General features: G+C 36.5%; 4 protein-coding genes across 12 annotated transcripts in view; all 4 read left to right on the plus strand.

Moving 5' to 3' along the window:
* Positions 1-2675, plus strand: part of LOC103973362 (uncharacterized) — a 3586-nt gene extending 911 nt beyond the window's left edge. For 3 of the 8 annotated variants that reach the window (XM_009387908.3, XM_009387907.3, XM_065192498.1), the window contains 2 exons: positions 638-1501; positions 2279-2675. In XM_009387908.3, the coding sequence (XP_009386183.2) occupies positions 645-1501; positions 2279-2450 (1029 nt within the window). In that variant the 5' untranslated portion in view covers positions 638-644 and the 3' untranslated portion in view covers positions 2451-2675. Of the gene's footprint in view, positions 1-106; positions 199-637; positions 1502-2278 lie in introns of those variants that run through there. The other 5 variants (XM_018821392.2, XM_065192501.1, XM_065192500.1 and 2 more) reach the window with 4 other exon arrangements.
* An 886-nt stretch (positions 2676-3561) lies between these two features.
* LOC135679090 (uncharacterized) lies at positions 3562-7825 on the plus strand. The gene is made up of 6 exons (XM_065192502.1): positions 3562-3913; positions 5030-5229; positions 5616-5756; positions 5832-5912; positions 7224-7348; positions 7449-7825. The coding sequence occupies exons 1-6, from the start codon at positions 3691-3693 to the stop codon at positions 7495-7497; spliced, it is 819 nt and encodes a 272-aa protein (XP_065048574.1). The 5' UTR covers positions 3562-3690; the 3' UTR covers positions 7498-7825.
* Positions 7826-8606: 781 nt separating this feature from the next.
* LOC135679984 (uncharacterized) lies at positions 8607-9826 on the plus strand. Its single transcript, XM_065193960.1, has one exon. It carries the CDS (start codon positions 8626-8628, stop codon positions 9604-9606), a length of 981 nt encoding a protein of 326 aa, XP_065050032.1. The 5' UTR covers positions 8607-8625; the 3' UTR covers positions 9607-9826.
* A 223-nt stretch (positions 9827-10049) lies between these two features.
* LOC103973364 (uncharacterized) lies at positions 10050-13899 on the plus strand. 2 transcript variants are annotated; one of them, XM_009387913.3, is made up of 8 exons: positions 10050-10332; positions 11113-11318; positions 11441-11852; positions 11934-12141; positions 12422-12529; positions 12617-12751; positions 12826-12895; positions 13480-13899. In XM_009387913.3, exons 1-8 carry the CDS (start codon positions 10103-10105, stop codon positions 13554-13556), a joined length of 1446 nt encoding a protein of 481 aa, XP_009386188.2. In that variant the 5' UTR covers positions 10050-10102; the 3' UTR covers positions 13557-13899. The 2 variants fall into 2 exon arrangements, with proteins under 2 accessions (XP_009386188.2, XP_009386187.2); XM_009387912.3 differs by having other exon boundaries at positions 10052-10332; positions 11432-11852.
* Positions 13900-17186: the final 3287 nt, after the last annotated feature.

Genomic DNA, 17186 nt, shown 5'->3' on the forward strand with positions numbered 1-17186 from the left:
GCATTGGGCGAGTTTGTTAAAAGAGCTTTCCATGATACCATCTATCATTATATATTAGCTATTGCTAATTTTGTTCCAACTAATATAGTTTTTCTTTGGATTTCAGTTCAACATGTCTCCATCATCGAGTTTGTGCATTAACTATTTTTCATGGATCTGGTACTATCTCTTACGTTGAAACCAATGAGAAATATATTGGTAATTGCATCCAGTTGAACTTGAGTTAATTTTTTGTTATGATACACTTGGCCATTTAAGTTTTTAAATTATTTATGGTTCTCATTTATGAAACAACTCTTAAGATTTTTTTGTTCTTTTGCGCTGTATTTGAAATATATGTATATATATGTTTTTCAGAAAAGCCTTTTCCTAAAATTTGATTATATCTCAGATAAGTGGATTATTGGTAAGTAAACAAAATTAGTGGATTACTTACTATGTGTGTTGCTTACTTGCTTGGTTATTTTGTTTTGCATGGAGTTCCATTATCTCCTTGTTTTTAAAATAATGAAAAGTTGTCTGACTAATATAAGCATAAATTCAGCATTATAGTTTTCTTTAGTTGCATAGTTATTCTTATAAGATAATCATTTTTCTGTTTACTTAAAGAAACTTTTCTTGCCTTCGTGGCATACAGACAGGTAATGGAGAACAAAATTCAGGAGGGTGAATATTTGGCCCTAATTAGTGAGCTCACTAATACAAATACTATACAGAATCATGAGGTGGAGTTTCAGCAACCTGACATTGAAAAACTGGAACTTGTGGAGGTGAAGGCTAATACAGAATGTTCAGAAGGTGCTTCTGAGAATGAGATAGAATTCCTTTTGCGTAGAGTTAAAAGTACTGCAACAATGCTTGCCTACCTGAAATCTAAAGCAACAATCATGGCAATTCCTCAATTAGCTCATACGTCATGTGGGATCAAACATCAAGAGGGGGTAGGGCTTGTTGACAAACATGGGATACCAGTATCTGATTGGTTTAAGGATGTTGATTGCCCTTCCTCGGAAGATTCAGATGTGGAAGTTCAACTGACAAATATTCCTCAGTTTGAATCTTTTGATGCCAATGATGGAGCATATACTGGTGAATTACTCAGTACAGTACACATGGTATCAGATGTCATGGAATCTCTCATTAAGAGAGTTATCATGGCAGAAACTGAAGCTGATAATCAGAAGGAAAAAGTGAAGTTGGGCATGGAAGAAAATACGAAGATGACCCTTCAAATTGAGATCATGTCAGCAAAGGTTGAAGAGATGGAAAAGTTTGCACTTGGTGCAAATAGTATTCTGAACGAAATGCGGCAGAAGGTTGAGGATATGGTCGAAGAAACATTAATACAGCGACAACAAGCTGAAGAGAACAAGCAGGAGCTTCATCGTGTAAAGCAGAACTTTGAGACATTAAGATCATTTGTTAAAAGTCTTATCAGTGTCAGAGAACTCCTCCTATCATCGGAGCAACAATTTCAGACTGTTGATGAACTTTTTGACAGGTACCTTATTCTATTTACTTGAGCCAACCGCATTTTTGTTGCTTTAGTTATTAGATTCTAACTTACATAAGTTGTTTCTAGCTTGACTTGTAGTATCCTTAACTTTTGATAGTTCCTGTATACATCTAATTAGCAATATACATCTAATACAAACTTTTGAATTAAGCAGTCAAGTTTGTATTCATTGCTTTAAGCCATGTGGTGGCACTAAAATAGTTAAAAATAAAAATAAAGAAAGTATCTACATTTTGCCTTGGTATATATTTTCTATTTCATTCTCTTGTCATATTTGCTAAAACATCTTTTTCTTTATTGTTTTGATTCAACTAGTACTTGGTAAAACTTTTAGTACAATATAACTTAATATGTATGTGAACATCATAATGTATTTTGATGTGAAGTTATGGATATCACTCTGATGTCTACTTCTGTTTAGTGTAAATCATACTATTTATTTCCTAAATGGATGTCTACATCGTGAGATTTCAGTATTTGCTTTATCATGCATGGTAATTGCTTTCTCATGCTGATTTCTACATTGTGAGCTTATGAAATTTTTTTAATGATTCACATTGTCTGGCTTTTCTGTTTCTTTCATGAAATGGATGTTAATAAAGTTTCAGTCTCTCAGACTTATCACCAGAGTCCAGTAGCACTCCCGTGGTAGTATGTATTTTCATAGCCAACATACCAAAATTTCTTTTATATTTTTGTCGGATTTTAAAATTGAAATCCAGAGGATTACTTTACCAAAGAGCTCTTTGTTTCGATATACAGGCTGCTTGTTGAGACGACACATTTACAGAATGATAAGTTTCAGAAGGAGGCTGAAGTTCAGAAGCTTATTGAGGAGAATGTGAGATTGAGAGCTCTGTTAGACAAGAAGGAGGCTGAATTACTAGCCATGAATGAACAATGTAAGTTCATGGCTATTAGTAGTGGCAATTAATTGATCATATAATTAACAGTTGAAATATTCAACGTGGTGATCCTTCTACCACACTGAAAGTTTGTGGTTAAATTCTTTAACTGTACAGTTCTGAGTGGGCAATGGTCAAGTACATACAGCTTTTCGGACATTTTGCAAAATGTAACTGGCTGCTACATTGATCGACCAAAATGTCACTGGGATTTATGAATGTGCTATCATCATTCTGATTATTATTTCAGAGAATCGAAGAGTGTCCTTATATGTCTTAAATTTTATGCTTGTTTCTAATGAGCAATGCTAGATCAGAGATGTTGGTCCTATTGATGTTTTGCGCCCCTCAAGGATCCAAGCGGGAATGATCATCCTGTTTCTCCAACTAAAACTCGTCATTTTCATGTACCACACTTTCTTTGTTCTATTCCTTTTCTAATGACTATTGGTGACATTGTTATTATGTTAACAGGAATCATGTAGCTCCCATATCATATTGGTTCAATTTTTAGCTCTGCTTGATTTTTCTCTGGTTCCTCATTTTTGTGGAAGAGCATCATATCTGAAATCCTATCATAACACGGTTGAAGTCATACTGATACAATTTGGAAATCATTCATTGCCTTCTTTGTTCTCTGTACAGGTTGATGTTTTTGCTGCATCTTTACTTTCATCTTTTCGTTATTTTTTATGTCACTCTTTATTGAACTCAAATCAACCACTAGGATTGCCCGTGCCTTTAGATTCTCACAAGCTCAAATCAATCATGTGTTTTCTTCTTCCCAAAATTTAAAAGAGAAAGACACCCATTTTTATAACATTTTATTTCTAGTTCCAATTTCCACACAGAACATTCTCCATATGTCAATAATAATTATTATAATGATACTAAATTACTAATATCAGTAGTAATAGTAAGTAGTATTAGCAACAGGAAGAAGAAAATGATCATGATATGATCAAACTTCTGACCCAAGTTGGGTTCATCTCGAAGGCTTAGACCCAACCAGTTGGTGACCGCCAAACGCACCGTTTCTTTATCTAACGGCCATGGGCCATTGGCATCGACGTCAGCATCGACTAACCCCCACGATCTCGTACCCGAGTAAATACCACGAGATAGCTCATCCGGGTCCCATGTTTTCCATCCTCCAAACCTCAGCTCGCTACTTTCGGGAGTGAAGGTAGCGGAAAAAAGAGGCTCCTCGATTCGCCCTCTTTTCTGCTTGGATTCGAGCATCGGATCGCAGCGAGGGAAGGCGTCGCGATGAGGGGAGCAAAGCAGCCGATCTACGCCGGGAGGGCATGGGTGAGGCGGCAGCCGCCCAAAGTGAAGGCGTTCCTCTGCGTGGTCACGGGCATGGCGGCCCTCGTCTTCCTCCGCTTCATCGTTCACGACCACGACAACCTCTTCGTCGCTGCAGAGGCCGTCCACGCCCTTGGAATCTCCGTCCTCATCTATAAGCTCACCAAGGAGAGGACCTGCGCCGGTGCCTGCCGCCCTCGCTTTCCCTTTGCTTGCTCTGTTTTGGTTTATTTTGATCTGTTGTTAATTCAAGAAATCGATCTTCGTATAGTTTTTGATAAAAAATTCGTAAATCTTACTTCTTCTGTGTGCTTGATTTGATTGTGGATGTAGCGGCGAGAATAATACTTGATGAAATTTTGTGATTTACCTAAAGGGTGCTTTAGATACGATGACTCAAGAAAGTTAATTGTTCACCGTCTGACATAATTTATGGGCTGGAGCAATATCTGATTTATCGTCAGGGTTCTGATTTGTGAGTTTGTTGGAGCTACCGTTACCGTTGATGGTAGGGTTATGACATGGAAGTTTGGAGAAGCGTATTACATCGTTGCTACTAGCAGAATTATCAGCTGATTACAAAGTTCAAAAATTCTGCTCATGAGAACTTCGAAAAGATTGGCTTTGGGTGGTTAGTTATATTTAGAACATGTTCTATTTCTGGATTGAATAGATGTGCCTGCTTAATGATGGTTTAAGTGAGTCTACAATTTGAGCTTATCAAAATCTATCATAAAATTCATGTTGCTATATGGACATTTGCATATTCTCTTGCTTGCCCCATTGTTGGTGTTATTTTTCCAGCATTATCATTTATGAGTACATGTGAGACCATGAAATAAAAGAACCACAAGAAAAAACCCTTCTTAGAATTTATCTGATTATGGATTTCTTTAATATAATTTTGTTATGTTTACTAATTTTTCCAATTAAGTTATTCAGTTTCTGTCTCATAAGGAGTTCCAACTTCGTTTTGAAGTGAATTAACATTTTTTTTTTTGGGAATCTGGAACATTCTTTCATGGAGCATTGAAATGCTAAAAAAAAAATAGAACTTCTAACCTTATAATTTCTTTCACATGTTTCTTCAAATAGTTGATTGCATCAAACTTTTTAAAGATTTATTTGCATTACTTATATGTGAGGCTCTTAGATATTTGTTTTTACTAGGGAGTTGAATGGATTTAATACGTCATGAATTTTTGTTGCTTTGGAATTCATGGTACCTACCTCTAAGCTTATAGAAATTGCACTTATCTTCTTGAATTGATTTCGTGCATTTACAATTCTTAATTTGCAGGACTTTCATTGAAGTCTCAAGATTTAACAGCTTTGTTTTTAGCTGTCAGACTTTATTGCAGCTTCGTTATGGAATACGATATACACACATTGCTAGATTCTGCCACTCTTGCTACTACTCTTTGGGTTATTTACATGATTCGATTTAAACTGAAGTCTAGTTACATGGAGGATAAGGACAACTTTGCCATATATTATGTGGTAAGATATGTTATGTATGTTTTCAAAAACAAAATAATAATAATCTCATTGGAAATTATTTTCTTGGTTGAAGTAATGGCTTTAGCCTACTCTTTGGAATATTTTGTATTTGTGATGGAGGAAATGTTCTTCAAATTTGGGTGATGAATTTGTTTTTCAAAGTTTGTATTTCCTTCACTCGGGTCTCAAGGGTCAATAACATGGAGGGTTGGGATTTTGAAGGAAATATACAAGTTTATTAAAAGTTTATTTTTCTTCTGCTAAGAGTTTCTTTTAATTTAAGCCTCTTTGCTAGTCTCAGAAAATTTTCTTAGCTGCTATAACAGTGTACCTTTTATTTAAGATTATAAATGGATCAACCGTTTTTCTGTTTTTTATGATTGTAGGTTGTGCCTTGTGCTCTGTTAGCCTTTGCAGTTCATCCTTCTACATCACATAACATTTTCAATAGGATATGTTGGGCATTTTGTGTTTATTTGGAAGCTGTTTCAGTTCTGCCCCAGTTACGGTTGATGCAGAACACAAAGGTGCAACCTGAATTCTGAGATTCTTGTAAATTTTTTATAAAAGTTTTCTAATTGTATCTTCAACATGCTTTCTAGATTGTAGAACCATTCACAGCTCATTACGTATTTGCTCTGGGGGTTGCAAGATTTCTGAGTTGTGCTCACTGGGTCCTTCAGGTTGGTTTAGTATGAGATTTGGTTCTTTTAGCATTTTGATTAGGAATTATTAATATGTCACCCATGTGCTTTTAACAGATTGATTTCTTAAGCATAGGCAGGATAATTTTATTTTCTCCTACTGTTCATGATCATGATAATTTGTAGGCTACTGGTTCTTCAGCTATTAACATAGAAAGTTGATTGACAATAACCTATTTACCATTTATAAAATTGCTGCAAGTTTTCTGTGTTTGTTTGCTTGGAAAAATTGCCCTACTATATTTATTATATTTTGAAATTCTTAACTTGAGTTTTCAACATCATTGCAAATCTGTTTTTTCTTGAATTTCAATTCTGAAACTTTTAATCTAATAATCAGATTTTAATGTGAATATATGTTCTTTCCATAAACCCTGTTAGTGAAGCCCATACATAGTGCACCATTATTGTCCTGCTTCTTTTTTGTGTTATCAGTTTGAAAGGCATGTGTATTGATTTTTCATTTATTTTTGTTGTAGTAATTTTTATGGTCTGGCCTATCCTACTTCCAATCTATCTGGATATCTCTCCAGGTGACCAATATTGGTGTCCATATTTTACTGCATACCAAAGATCTACTATTGGTGTCACTGTTTTACTGCAATTGGACAGACAATTTTCACTTTCCCTCCTCTCTCGATCTGCTTTATACCTTCAAGGTCATAGTTTTATTATTTGTATTGACAGCCACAAGTTAGCTTTATCCACAATGCATTACCATACTATGACAATCATTTGCATGACCCATGATAGGTCTAATTATATGGAGCCACACAGTTATGAGTAATGAGTTCTACTTTGCTAGTATAGGCTAGCATTATACTTTTTATCTCTGAGGTGAATATTATAAATGGAACACAAACTCACAAAGAAAAAGCTTTTGCACTATCTTACTGTAGAAAAGGTGGCTGGAACCTTTGTTATTCTTGAAAAAAAAATCCAACTCGAATTCTGTTGTTTCCACACTTTCTGTAATCATTCCTAATTAATTGACTTGTAATTGTCCTTAACTGTAAAGAATAAGTAGAAAATTTAAGAAAAAACTAGTTAGAAAAAAAATCAAGAAAACATATGTTGTATACAAGTGTTTTTGACATCATGCAGAAACAGATACATATATTTTTGGTAGTAAAGTTTAAATAATTTGTATGGGAAGGTATGAGAAGTAAAAAAATCTAGTTACCAGAGAAATTTGTAAATGTGAAATAAGGGAATCTTTTGGAAACATGGACATTTGTTATACTTAAACATATGTTACATGAAGTATTTCCTTTTTGGTGTCTTTTGTAGGTCCTGGACACTCGTGGGCGATTGTTGACAGCTTTGGGGTATGGCTTGTGGCCATCAATGGTTCTTCTTGCTGAAATAGTTCAAACTTTCATTCTCGCTGATTTCTGTTATTATTATGTGAAAAGGTAACTAAAAATCTTCTTGTGTCTACATTCCCATATGGAAAAAATTGAAATCTGAAATCGATCTTCCCTTTTTTGTTCTGCCTTTTCATTTCTCCTGCAGTCTCGTCGGTGGACAGCTGGTGCTCCGGCTTCCTTCTGGCGTAGTGTGATCCTATGTGATCTGTGCCACACTTCAGTTTGAGTTCATTTGAATTCTTTGTTGGTGTAACTGTAATGCCTCGTCTCTCATGCAAGCCTATGCTGGTTGTGGATTCACACTTGTGACATCTTAAGTTATGAAGAAGTCATTTCCATGGTTACGAAGATCAATTCTCGCATATAAGACCACCTTAAAGTGGGTGGGGATTGCTTGTTATCTGTGTGCTAAGCAAAGCATAATGCTAGTAGTTATTTCAGGATAATTAAATTGTTCTTTTTAACAGAAGGCTCTCTTAGTAGTTGTAAACTTATCACACAGAAGCTTTCTGCCCTTTGTCATACTCGTGTTCTGGGATGAACTTTGACAAAGCATTAGAGCATTAAGATTATTCTTTTTCTTGTTAAAGGCTGATCATCACATATTGAACTTGTCAATGTTTGTGGTCAGCAAATTTGCTTTATTTTCTCATATAGGTTGGTAAAAGCCACAATTTTAAAGTAATTCAACTATGCTTGTTATGGATATCTGTGGATTCCTAATATATTCAAAATATTAACCAACTTGATGCAAGTAGGCAGTGAAGCTTAAATCAAGCTGAAGAGAGAACATTTCAGGGCACCTTTATCTACATACTTGGTGAATGAAATATCAGTGATGGCTAAACACCTTCAAAGAACCAATACCAGTTGTTAAGGCACCCTTAAGGGTGGATTAGCTGTTCCAGCATTGATGAGACTGCTTGAAGCTGTTCCAACTAAAAGATCAAATCAATAATGCCAGGTTGGAGAAGAGGAATTTATAGTTCATTCTTTAACACATTATGGTGTGACATTCTTGTGGGATGCTGCATTTGAAGACTATGAAACAAAGAGCTTCTGCATACTGGAACAGGTGCCCTACTAAAAGGAAGATGAGTGATGACTTCCGGATGGGTTGCTTCCAACTCCATTAATCTCTTTGACTCCTTTTTTAACTAGTTTCTCATAAGAATAAGTACCTTGAACTCCCTACTCCATCATCTTTACAGTCATTGCTGTCCCCCACTCCATCTCATTTTGCACCGACCCTTCCCTCCAAGCTTCTTTAAATACCTTTACTATTCGGTACAGGCTTCACTCATCCAAACTTCAACCCAGACATGGAATACATGGCTTCTCTCTTGCTCCTACTCTCCATGGCTTCTCTACTCCTATCCCCACTTTCACTGGCTGACCCCAACGCTACCACCATGCCCACCCCCTCAGGTGAAATCCAGAGGGAGATGGATCAGCAAATCCTTGCGACCGTACTTCCAGACTCGTCGTCCAACACCCAACCCTTCCTGACTTCTCCCACGGGGAAGTACACCGGCTACCTCCTCCGCCACAAGACCACGCCGGAGTCCGGCGGCTACGGAAGTGACTTCTGCTACATCCAAATACAGGACACGGTCTCCGGTGACAGCGTGTGGGAGTCGGAGTGCGAGCCAGTGAGCAGCGCGAACGCGTGCACGCTCGTGTTCTCCGACACTGGGCTCGCGGTGCTCGACGGGAGCCAGTCGGTATGGGATACTGGTGCCAGCGACGGCAACAACTTCCCGGCGACGTTGGAGCTGGCCGACCTGGGCGACATGATGGTGGCAGACAAGGACGGGGAGCTGATCTGGAAGGCCAGCGACGATCCGAGGGTGAACCAAGGTTGCGGGTCGCCGGATCTAGGATCAGGGTCGCCCACGTTCGTCGGTGGAGACGATAGCTCTCCGTTAGGCCAGCAGCTGCCACCGCCGCCACCGTATCTGAGCGAAGGAGCTCTGCCTTTGGCGCCGGCGCCGCCGCCAGTTGTTGGAGACGACAACCTCACATCTGGCCAGGCGCCGCCACTGGCACCAACGTCGGCACCATTTGCAGCACCCACAAGTGGAGACGAGAACATCCCATACAACCAGCAGCCGCCATCATATTCAAGCAATGTAGCCTTCGGCCAACAGCAAGAGCAGCAGATGTCGGCGTTCCACGGCTTGCACGGAGTGAACCAGCCATTGGTGGACAACAATGCTTACGACAGTGGGTGCTCAAGGAAGGAGGGATTGATCGGAATCCTCTTGGTTGTGGTTAGTCACTTGGTGCTTCGTGGTTTATGATGGAGCGAGAACATTAACACGGATGATGTGACGCTTGAATTGGCCAATGTGGGAGGTTTGAGTTGTGGAATATGCCGTAAGAGTCTTCTGATGTGTCTGATGTCATTCACAGTGTTACTACTTCTTTTGCTATTAATTTAAAGCAAATTGTGTTGATGAATTTTTATGTTGATGCTGCTGTTTTCTACCCTAAGACGTTATTATTCCTTTCGGATGTGGATTCTCTTTCTTCAGAGCCTGAAATATATTTAATGTAGTCTATATTCATGTTTTATTAGCATCAATCAAATGCAAGACCGAACAAGCATCATTGTTATCATATTTATATTGATGTTTCATTCTTTTTTCCCTCGACAGGTTTGTAGATTTGTTATTGGATTCGGATCGGGTTATCGGGTCAGGTCCATTTGAGGGCCTGCGTGCACACCGAGATGTTTCTATTTGAGGGAGAAGGCGGGATTCAGCTAGGGTTTCTTTTCCGGTTGGGCAGGCGGCGATGCAGAGCAAGAAGAGGCGACGGGTCGATCCGCCGACGATCCACCCCCGGAATCGGTACTCGGAGAAGCCGCCGGACTTCGGCCTCCTCGCCTACCTTTACCCCTCGTTCAGCCCCTACGTCTTCCCATCCTCCCGCCCCGGCGGCCGCCCCTCCATCGACTGGACCGACTTCAACGCCACCCGCGAGCTCACCCGTGTCCTCCTTCTCCACGATCACGGCGTCAATTGGTGACATCTCTCTCCTTCCTTTGCTCCCCCAACTGGGGGTATTGATGACTTCGCTTTTCTCACTCTCCTTTGTATCTGTAGAACTAAGCAATAGTCAGTTTATGAAATTTAACGTGAGCATGGATAATATTTCATTTGTGTTGGATTATATAGCTATATTCGAAAAAAAGGGGATCTTTTTCAATATTTTGAATAAATGTTTTAATATTTTGATTGTGCCCTTCTGCTTATCCCCTTCGTTCTTAGGAGATTTTGCTTGATTTTTCTTCGTTATATCTACCAAATTCTTTTTGCCCCGTTCATAGTTCCCTTTTTGAAGCACATATTATTAATTGTTAGCAGACAAGTTCTTAGATGCTTCCCTGCACGCTTATAATATTATAGATGCTCCTCTAAATTTAATAAGCTTCTATGAACACATTTTGGGATATTATAGGTACCCTTCTAAAGTTACAAACCTCACCATTACCTATTCGATTTAAAATTGGAGTATATATGAGAGTTTGTTAAACTTATAGTGCAATTCAAAAGGGGTATATGTAAAATTTTTACATATTTTGAATGGTGCACATAAAATTACCCTTTGTAACTTCACATTCACAGAAGAAGTTGCAGTTTTGTTGTTATTATTAGGATCTTTGGACTTAATATTACTAAATTATTTGATATATTGTGTTCTATAGCTATTGTTCCTTTGTAGAAAAGCTTCCACTTGTATGGTTTCAATTTACATAAGGGGGATTGTACATAGTAATAGTCTGATATTTGACACTTTTGCAGGTGGATCCCTGATCGTCAGCTCTGTCCTACAGTGCCAAATCGATCAAATTACATCCATTGGATTGAGGACTTGCTGTCCTCTGATCTGATCCCAGCATGGGACTGCTCTGATAGAAAAGTGAGAGGCTTTGACATTGGAACTGGTGCGAACTGCATATACCCTCTCCTCGGTGCATCTCTCCTTGGATGGAGTTTTGTTGGATCAGGTGAGCTATGTGATCTCTAACCTTCTGCTCTCTAAATAATATTTGAATGTTGTTGTATTTGATTAGTTCTTAATTCCTGAAAATGCAGCATGGTAAAAGAACTTTGGTTGTAGATGTAACAGATGCGGCATTAGAATGGGCTCGAAAGAATGTAGAGAGCAATCCCCACCTGTCAGAGTTGATTGAAATCAGAAATGCAAATGATTTTTTATGTTCCGCTGAAGTCAAGCCCAAATCAGGGAAAATTATTGAGGGGGAGCTGTTCGCAGAAGAAAAAGAAGCAGAATCCTTGGAACCAAAGCTGGTGTTGAGCAGCTTTTCTAAACCTCATGTACTTGTAGGTGTGGTCAAGGATGATGAGAAATTCGACTTCTGCATGTGCAATCCTCCATTTTTTGAGAGCATCGAAGAAGCAGGTCTAAATCCCAAAACTTCTTGTGGAGGAACTCCCGAGGAACTGGTTTATCCTGGTGGAGAACAAGCTTTTGTAACTCAAATTATCAATGACAGTGTTGTGCTGAGGAACTCCTTTCGGTAAGATTTGAACCTATTTTATTGTTAGTATATGTTACAACTTTCCGAAGGAGGTCACATTCTGTTTATTTTTGGTTGTAGGTGGTTCACATCAATGGTAGGGAGAAAGGCAAATTTGAAAGTTTTGGTGTCAAAGCTTCGTGAGGTTGGGGTTTCTTTAGTTAAGACTACTGAGTTTGTTCAAGGCCAAACAGCAAGATGGGGTCTTGCATGGTCATTTATAGCTGTAAAGAAAAGTTCCATTGCATTAAATACACCAATAAAGAGCCATCATTCCTTCATGCTCGAGGTTTGTACATCAAACACACTATTGAACTAATAGACTGATGTATTTAGAAAACTAAAACATTGTTATATGGTGCATCTATAATAAGAAATTAAGTAATAAAACATCTTTATTGGAAATGACCATTTTGAAAAAAAAAGATCAGCCAGATTGGATGATTCAGACAGTGTCAGGTTTTTTTGGCAATAGTGAATTACAAATCTTGTTCTTTTAAGAAATCCTGAAATGTGCTTGATTTTTCTTTTGCTAATGATGACTTTTTACCATTTCTCTGGTACTGCAGGGGCTTCAACGACAGTTTGGTGCATTCCAAATATTGAAGGCTGTTGAATCTTTTTTCCTGGCCAATGGTGCCATTTGTAAATGTGATTTTTCATCATTTTTGGTTAATGTGAGCTCTCTAATTTCTGAAAATTTCTGTTTATATTTGTGTCATATTATGCATTTCAAATTCTTTAACTTCATGGCCTTTTTATAGGTTACATTATCAAATGACCAGATAGGTGATTTACTTAAAGATGGCCTTGCTAATATAGGTGGAAGAGCCATTAGTTCGATGTCAAATACATCAACTGACTTGAAGTTTCCGAAGGAACTCTTGTTTCATGTTTCGGTATATGTCGTACTAAAATGTACTCGATGCTAATTTGTGGTTTAGCTTCTAATATCATCATATGCTTCTTCTAGGTGTTTGAGCAGTCTCCTGGCACAGTTTTAGTAAGAGGATCACTTTTGCACAAAGACAATCCATTGTTAGGTACTTATCTTCTCTTTGGCGAATGCATGAAGTTGCTGATTAGACTATTTGCTGATGTTAATATGATAAGAATTGTTTGAGTGTTTTATGTTATTTAGTGAATTTTCCTCTTTTTTTTTCTGGGAATCTCTATTTTCAACATCTTATTTTCTCTATCAGTGCCTATCTGTTTTATGAATTACCATGACAGAAAAATCTAGATGAATTTTGTAGCTTAACTAAAAGGATGTATTAAGCAATTGAATTGTAAGGAGTTATGAACGAGCAATGGAACATACAAGTCCAGCTGTGTCGAAGTATTTCAAAACATGCATGTCTGACCTGCAAGAGAAATTTTCTCCAGTCATAGCTGTGCAGCTGGTAGCGAGACATAGGTTGATTGATATGGGTATCAGAGTATGGTAGTTAAAGTAGTTGTTAGATCGTGCAGGGTTCTGATTATACTTACGAAAGATATAGTTCAGTTAAAGTACATGCTTATTTGGTTTTGTGTAGTACTGGTTATACTGTGGTTACCATGGTCAGTTTCAGTACTATGATGGTCACTTCATCTTTTGCTGTACGTTCCTAATTGCTCTTTTCAGGAGTGTTTTCTTCTTTATTTTCACGATTGGAGGAAGCTCTGAAGAATGATTTCGTCAACAAATTGCGTGGGAGCTAAATGTTCTCCTGGTGGCCAAATGTTGTTATTATGGCAGAACAGATGCATCATCTGAATTGGAAGGAAGAGAAAGGTGGTTGCTTTCAGGCTGCTAACTCGAGTTTTGTTTAGACCAGGAGGTTTGAGTATTGTCGTCTCTTGAAGTTGCTTGATACAGAGATCCTTTTTGGGCTTTTGGTACTAAAATATTTTTATATGCTGTCGAGTTATTAGATTACTTACAATCCTGTGCATTAATCTGATGGTGTTATGAATGCTTGATACTGAGAGAGGATGGTTACCTCAAATATCATGGTCGTGTTTTACCTTCTAAACTCCATCAAATGTCCAATTCTTTCATTTATGACTCTTCTGTGTGATTTATTTCAGAAGAGAGCACAGAGAAAAGGTCGTCATCTTACTAATTAAGGTCGTGACAGCTTTACTCTGATCATTTTAAGGAAATATATTAATTAAGTATATCTGTCGATTAGACAGACACGTGGTGACAGAATGATTAGGGGGACGAGATTAGTGTCCTCGATAGAAAAATAACGTCATCCAATGATTATGCTTATATTAATATAAAATAATATATTAAAATATTTTTTTTCAAATATCGATTAGTTTTTAATTAACTTAAACTCTAGTTTAATTAGTCTAATTGAACTCGATTTAACTAGAATATATATGAATCAATCTTTAATCTTCATTTAATCGATTCGATACTTGATCGTTATAATTTAAATCAGATTAAATTCAGTTCAAATTAAACAAATTTGAATAAGTCAAATCAATTTGATAACACTTTCAAAAAATTCTAAATTGATCGAATCTTATTTGGGTCAATTAATATTTAAGCTCAAATTAAATAAAATAAAGATAATGAGATAAATTACATTATACTGGGCTAGGTTGGGTTAGCCCATGTGCACTAGTTATGCATGCACCAATCCATAACCCATGGATTGATCATATATATCACACATGATTTGCCCATATTAGACTGGGTTAAGTTAGCCTATAGGTTGGGGTTTGACCTACGAGCGAACTTGGCCTGCTAGATGGGCTTGGCTTATTGATTAGACCTAGCCTGTAAGTTGTGACTTGACCTATGGGTTAGGCCTAATCTGCTTGTTGATTGGGCTTCATCTATTGACTAGACCTAGTTTGACTAGACTTAACTCGACATAATCTATAAGCTGTGACCTTACTTGTGGGCTGTGACTTGACTTATAGGTTAGACTTAACGGTTTCAATCTAAATCCTATCTAATTCCCTCAATTTTAAATTATGATGTCATAAAAATATAATCAAGCATCTATTAATTAGTTAATAAGTTATCAAAACATAATAAATAATAATAGATTAAAAAATAAACTACGTAAGAAGGAAATTGTATTCTTAATAAAGTTTCGTATAAATCTAATAAAAATTTTAGAAATACATATGACATAAATAATTTTAATATATTTTAATCACAAAGTAAAATTAGAAACCTTTATAAGGATAAAAGAAGATTTTAGAAACTTTATATAATATGTTTTAATCTGATAATAAATTTTTGACATTTAAAAGGAATAAAAATTATTTTAGAACTGCATATAATATATTTTAATTTAAGAATAAAATTTTAAATATTTAAAGGGATTGAAGAAATTTTTTATTTTTTTAAAAAGATGAGGAAACCTATCTCTTCTCAACAAGATGCAACTCTTCGTTCCTCCTATTATTACTAGGCTTAGTTTAGTGAGGAATAAATGAGTGAAATCCCCCCCTTAAATAGAAAGAGGTAAGCCCTCTATGAAAGAGATTTTTTTATTCTCATATTTATTTAATATTTATTTTTATTTAATTTATTAACAAAAATGGCATTATCTTACTTGAACTGTTGAATAGTTATGTTTTAAATTTTATTAGTAAGAAAAAAAATTAAAAAATCATGCATAAATTGAGGGATTGATTATATTTCTCCCTTGTTAAAGGAAATTTGTTTTCAAAATTTAGCTTGCCCTAAGAAACTACTTAATGATATTATTCTTTTATATCTTTTTCTCTTTCCTAAATAACTTTATTTCTCAAAATATCCTTTTTCATCTTCAATATCTAGATTTGTTGCTCTACAAAGGTGGTATCATCTTTTTAGTTATAATGGTTGGTAATACATGACATGGGATGTATCTTTGATATATTTCTAAAGCAGAGAGGTAGAATACACCAAAGGTCAAACCAAAGCCATGGACAATGTCAATATGTATGTCACAAATTGACCTTCTATAATATCTTAAATAAGTCAATGAATCTAGGGGCTGATTTTGGCTTTTGACTAAACCTCGTGACTCCCTTGGTTGGTGATACATTTAAGAAGACGTGATCATCAACTTTGAACTATAGATCTCTTCGCTTTTAATTTGCATAACTTTTCTAGTGACTTTAGGCTATTAATAATCCTTGATGTATAGTTCAAAAATTATCAACATCTCGTTCCAATTGAGATTCCAAGAGCTTTCACTCTCATACCTCATCCTAGTACACAAGTAATCTACAATTACTTCCATAAAGAGCTTTAAACGGGGTCATCTATATATTAGAGTGATAATATTAGGACTCTAACTAGGAGAGTCATAATTGAGTTTTATTGAAAGGGATATTCATGTAAAACCTACCTAACCGATCTTTATTAAAGAGGTGAAGATGCCGACTAAGAATAAGATTAGTTTGGAGGTTGCTTTTTAGAAAAGCATTAGGAGTTGGTTGGAAGTAGAAGTCTTGAATAGGAGTCCTATTAGGAGTTGGTTAAAAGTATGAGTCTTGAGTAGGAGTCCTATTAAGAGTTGAGGTTTAGAATCCCTATAAATAATTGTGTATTCATCCTCTTTTGGAAAGAAATAGATGAATATTTTTAGTAGTCTTTGAGTAGCAACTTGGAGGAAGGAACTCTTATAGAGTTCTAAGGAGGTCGTTCCCCTAAAGAGATCAACTCCAAGCTTATAATCTATAAGGGTTCTGATATTTGGTATCAGAGTAGCATTCTTGGTATCTCGTTGCCCTTCTATAGCTATCCATTAGCCCTCCACAGTTGCCCAAAGTAATTTCCACAATCGCTTAAAAGATCATTGCCGAATTCTGCCGTCATCTCTACCACCGCAGATCATCCTTTGATTTCTTTGTGAATTATAATAGGTTCTAGTTTCCTACCTTACCACTACTGCAATTTAGTTCCTTATTCAAAAATCTAAAAAAGTTATTCCTATATTGCTGCATAAACTTTTCGTCGTAAATTTTTCATCTCTACGACGAAAGATGTACTGCGGAATTCCAACTATATAGCACAATTTATTTGATCTTGCTACTATATTTTTTCTATCAAAATCTCTACGAAATTTTTACGATGGCTTTGACACTTCCTAACAGCAGATTTTCCTTTGGTTTCGTAAAAAAATTCTCAATATAAAATACTGACCTTTTATGTCCAAATTGCTACACTTTATATGTAAAAACCTACCGTAGTACCTTTCTGTGATCTTTAACTTTTTCCAAACCTTCCACACCCCATGCCATTAACTTATCAACAGAAAAAAGATAGGGACATCTCTGATCTACATGCATATGCTATAGCTTCTTAAGAATTAATTGATGCCAAATTTGAAA

This window comes from Musa acuminata, chromosome BXJ1-7, assembly GCF_036884655.1.
Source record: "Musa acuminata AAA Group cultivar baxijiao chromosome BXJ1-7, Cavendish_Baxijiao_AAA, whole genome shotgun sequence".
Classification (NCBI taxonomy): domain Eukaryota; kingdom Viridiplantae; phylum Streptophyta; class Magnoliopsida; order Zingiberales; family Musaceae; genus Musa; species Musa acuminata.